Source organism: Charadrius vociferus, unplaced genomic scaffold (assembly GCF_000708025.1).
Source record: "Charadrius vociferus isolate BGI_N301 unplaced genomic scaffold, ASM70802v2 scaffold615, whole genome shotgun sequence".
In the NCBI taxonomy this organism is placed as follows: Eukaryota; Metazoa; Chordata; class Aves; order Charadriiformes; family Charadriidae; genus Charadrius; species Charadrius vociferus.
In genome coordinates this window covers 16,050-19,872 of record NW_009648346.1, presented here as the reverse complement: position 1 = coordinate 19,872, position 3,823 = coordinate 16,050, and the positions used below count along the sequence as shown (strand labels likewise).

At 51.2% G+C, this 3,823-nt stretch overlaps 1 protein-coding gene across 1 annotated transcript in view; it reads right to left on the bottom strand.

Moving 5' to 3' along the window:
• LOC104286498 (group 3 secretory phospholipase A2-like) overlaps nucleotides 1–3,058 on the bottom strand; it is a 24,009-nt gene extending 20,951 nt beyond the window's left edge. The window contains exon 1 of the mRNA XM_009885094.1: nucleotides 2,995–3,058. Coding sequence (XP_009883396.1) covers nucleotides 2,995–3,058 — 64 coding nt within the window. The remainder of the gene's footprint in view (nucleotides 1–2,994) is intronic.
• Nucleotides 3,059–3,823: the final 765 nt, after the last annotated feature.

Below are 3,823 nucleotides of genomic sequence, written 5' to 3'. Positions count from 1 at the left end.
CTCTTTTTCCCCTGAGGGTCTTGCATGGTACTGAGCAGTGTTTGGTAGATACTGGCCAGGGCCCAGCACAGTGCCGTAAGTTGTGCCTCTCTGGAGTAGCCACAGCATTTTCCTTTTTAATATTCTATTACTTTATCAGGGTCCTGGAGTTGTTCGAGGGTGAAGTCCCAAACCATTGGAGGTGAGAAATTCTCTAGATACCTGCCCATGTTCTCCCACATGCCATGCCACCCCTGACTATCCAGCCTTGGGGCAGATCTCTGGGTGGTAGACTTAAACAGTTGCTTAACCCTAAACAAGATCTGAAAAACATTCAGCAGGCATAGCAATAGAAACATGCTGGTTTGAGCATCCCAAGGATATTCAAAGTTCTCAAGAGGTGTCATATCTGGCCCAAAGGAGAAAAGGGAGGCAAAAGAGCTGGGGAAAGTATCTCCCCCTGTTTCTCCCATAGATTGGGTGATATTATTAATAACTTCTGAAAGATGATAACCAAGGTATGGACAAGACAGCAATACTGCATAGACACCCCAACAAAGCCACTTCAATAGTGATGTTATCATATCATAAGCTGAAATTGCAAATGACAGCAAAATTATAGCCCTGATCCCTCTCCCCGAGATAACAAACAGCATCACGGGGAGTAGATAGAGCATGTAAGAATTTGCAAAGCACAGCCACGCAAACAAACGAAGTAACATTGTAACCAGCATCTATCCAACCAATATGGGAAATGAATACAAGAAATTTGTTATTGCAACCCTTCGTGCCCCACGTTGGGCGCCAAAAAGAACTGTCGTGGTTTGGTCTCAGCCAGCAACAAAGAACCACGCAGCCGCTCGCACAACTCCCACAGTCGTGGAAAAAGAAAATGACAGGGCTAAACTCGTGGGTTAAAAGAGTGCAATTTAACAGAACAGCAAAAGGAAAAGACAAAAACGCGATTACAGTACCGCGGCGAAGCGCACCGACCAGACCCGCACCGCCGCAGCCCACCCCCGAGTGGCGACTCCTCTCCTCGCCCGGCTAGCTCCTCTTATAGCTCGGGCATGGGTCACGTGGTATGGAATACCTGCCCCCTGCCGGCTCCTGGGGAGATTAACCCCATCCCTGCCGGAACCAGGACACCAGAGAAGCCCAACAGCAGAATGAGCTCCCTGAGGAGAGGCTGGGGCCCTCATTGGAGGTCCAGGGAACAAATAGGGGCAGGGCTAGAGGGACGAAAGGACAGAATGACTGGGCAGGGTCACAGATATGGACTCAGGGTGTTTTCTGAGGGAATGAGAAGGGTGTGAGGACTGCTACAAAGCTAAAGGTGTGCTAAGGGCAACCTCAAAGGTATCCATAGGTGTTGTGACACCGTGAGAGGGCTTCTGAATGGTCCAGAGAGACCAAAGAAGGCTCAGGGACACAAGGGAGAAATTATAGAGGAAATGTGAATGGAGTACAGATGTCCTTGGGAGGCCAGGAACCAAATGAAGGCATCCTAGACAGCAGAGAGGATGATAAGAGGGTGCTGAGGCACAAAAAAACCCTGAGTATGGGTTTCTGTGGGAACGAGAGAGGATCAAAGTCCACTACAGAGCTAAAACAGGGCTGTGGGGCACAAAGAAGGTCTCAGGAGGCACACTGACTGGGAGCAAAGGGATTGTGAAAAGCTCGGAGGGATAAGGGAGGTTGAAAGGGAAGTGAAATGCTACCAAAATGCTGTGGAGCCCAGGGAAGGTCTCATCCTAGGTGGCATAGAGAAGAAAACCTGCTGTTTTTCAGGAATTGAGATCTTAGGAGAGGTGTGACTGCAACAAAATAAGTCCGAAGAGGGCATATGGAGTTAAAAGTGTGCTGCAGGGAACATCTAAGACCTCATGAGGCAGCATGACAGTAGCAGAGGAGTTCTGAGAGGGACAGGCAAAAGAAGCGTTGAGGAAATGATGATGTAGTCTACAGAGGATTTGAACAGACTACAGATGTCCTCAGGGGACCAGAGACTGAAGAGAGGTATCCAAGGCTTTGGACCCTCAAAATCAGACTTTGGGCATTAAAAATGATGCCCTAGGCCCTCAAAATTAGTCTTTCAACCTTAAAAGCAGGGCTTTGTAACTTATAAATAAGAGATTTTACCCTAAAAATGAGGCTTTGGGATCAAAAAAATGAGGATTAAGTCTGTAAAAGAAGAGTCTGGACCAGAAAAATCAGGGTTTGGACACTCAAGATGCACGTTGGACCCTAAAAACAACTGGCTGAATCCTAAAAATGCTTCTCTGGAGCCTGAAAAAGAGGCTTTGAAAACTAAAAATGCAGCTTTGTACTCTTAAAAGGAGACTTTACGAACTACAACTGAGCCTTTGCACCATAAAATGACGCTTTGGAGTCTAAAATGAAGCTTTGAAAGCCCCAACTAAGACTTTGGAAAGGAAAAATGAGGCTTTGGACAGTTGGGCAGGATGCTAAAGCAGTGCTTTCTGCCCTAAAAGTGAAGTTTTAGACCCTAAAAAGGAAACTGTGGGCCCTAAAAAGAGGTGGGGACCCTTTTAGGGAACCTCCCTTTACCTTGGGCAGCAGCAGGAGGATGGGCATGGGAGTGAACAAGTCCTCTATATCAGCGGGAGATCATGGGTCACATGAGGGGGTGGGTTTTTTGGGTGAATTTAGGGGATTTGGCGGACTGGAGGGGAACTACTGGTGAGGAAGGTGGCTGTGCTGTGGTCGGCAACCATGGTGCAGACAGGTTGGTGGAGACCGATGGGGTGTGGGGCCAAGTGGGCATGTTCAACCACAGGTGATACACCTGCCCCTCCTCTGTCTTCAAAGATAGGGGGTGAGGGGGCTGAATTTGGTGTGTGTATCCCCCCATTCTCCCCACCCAAACCTGTGAGGAGCAAAGGTGTCCACGTTGTCTCTATGCATGTGACAACAGCCTGTTCTGGGAGAGGTGTGAGGGAGGTTGCGGTAGCTCTGTGCTGGTACTGCCTCATGGCTGCCTCATGGCATCACCTTCATCAACTTCTGGCACATCCTGTGCTGCTGGTTCCATCATTGCTGCTTCCACTCCTGCCATGCCCACTGGTAGAGCCGCAGCCCCCCAGTGTCATGGCTGCAGTGAAGGAAGAAGCAATGGCAGGAGGTGCTGATGCTGCTGACCGAGCAGGGGACCTGGGAAGGATGGGGCAGAGGGCATGCCTGGGGGCCCCTCCCTGACCCTCGGTGGGGTCCCTGGTGGGGTCTCTGGTGTCCCCTGGTCTCACTGTGACACAGAAGTAGACAAAGTTGATGCTCCCATGGGGCCAGCCCAGCAGTGAGCTGCCAGCCCCGCAGCCCAGCAGGGTCCTGTCCTGCGTCAGCACCAGTGAGTGGTTGAGGTGGCGCCAGATGAAGTGAGGGCAGGGTGGGCAGAGAACCTGCTGAATAGGGACAGAGTGGGGACACTGGGGACAGGGAGGGACAGGGGTGGGGACAGGGCACCTGTGGTGACAGAACACCTGTAGGGGTGACATCGGAGGCACGGCCACTGTAGGGACAGGGAGGGGGACAAGACACCTGAAGGGACATGGACAGGGCTGGGGATAGTGGTGTGGATAGGACACCTGTGGGGACAGTGATGGGGACATGGCAGCTACAGGGATGACACTGGGGTCAGGGATAGGGTCAGTAACAAGTTGGACACCTGCCTCCCCTCTGCATTCAAAGATGGGGAAGTCAGGGGGCTGAATTTGGTTTGTGTGTCTCTCCTGCTGTGTCCACTCCCTACAGTGTACCCCCACCCCATCTCAAGGTGCTCTTTCCACCCCCTCAGTGTCCCCCCAAATCTGTGAGGAGCAGAAGG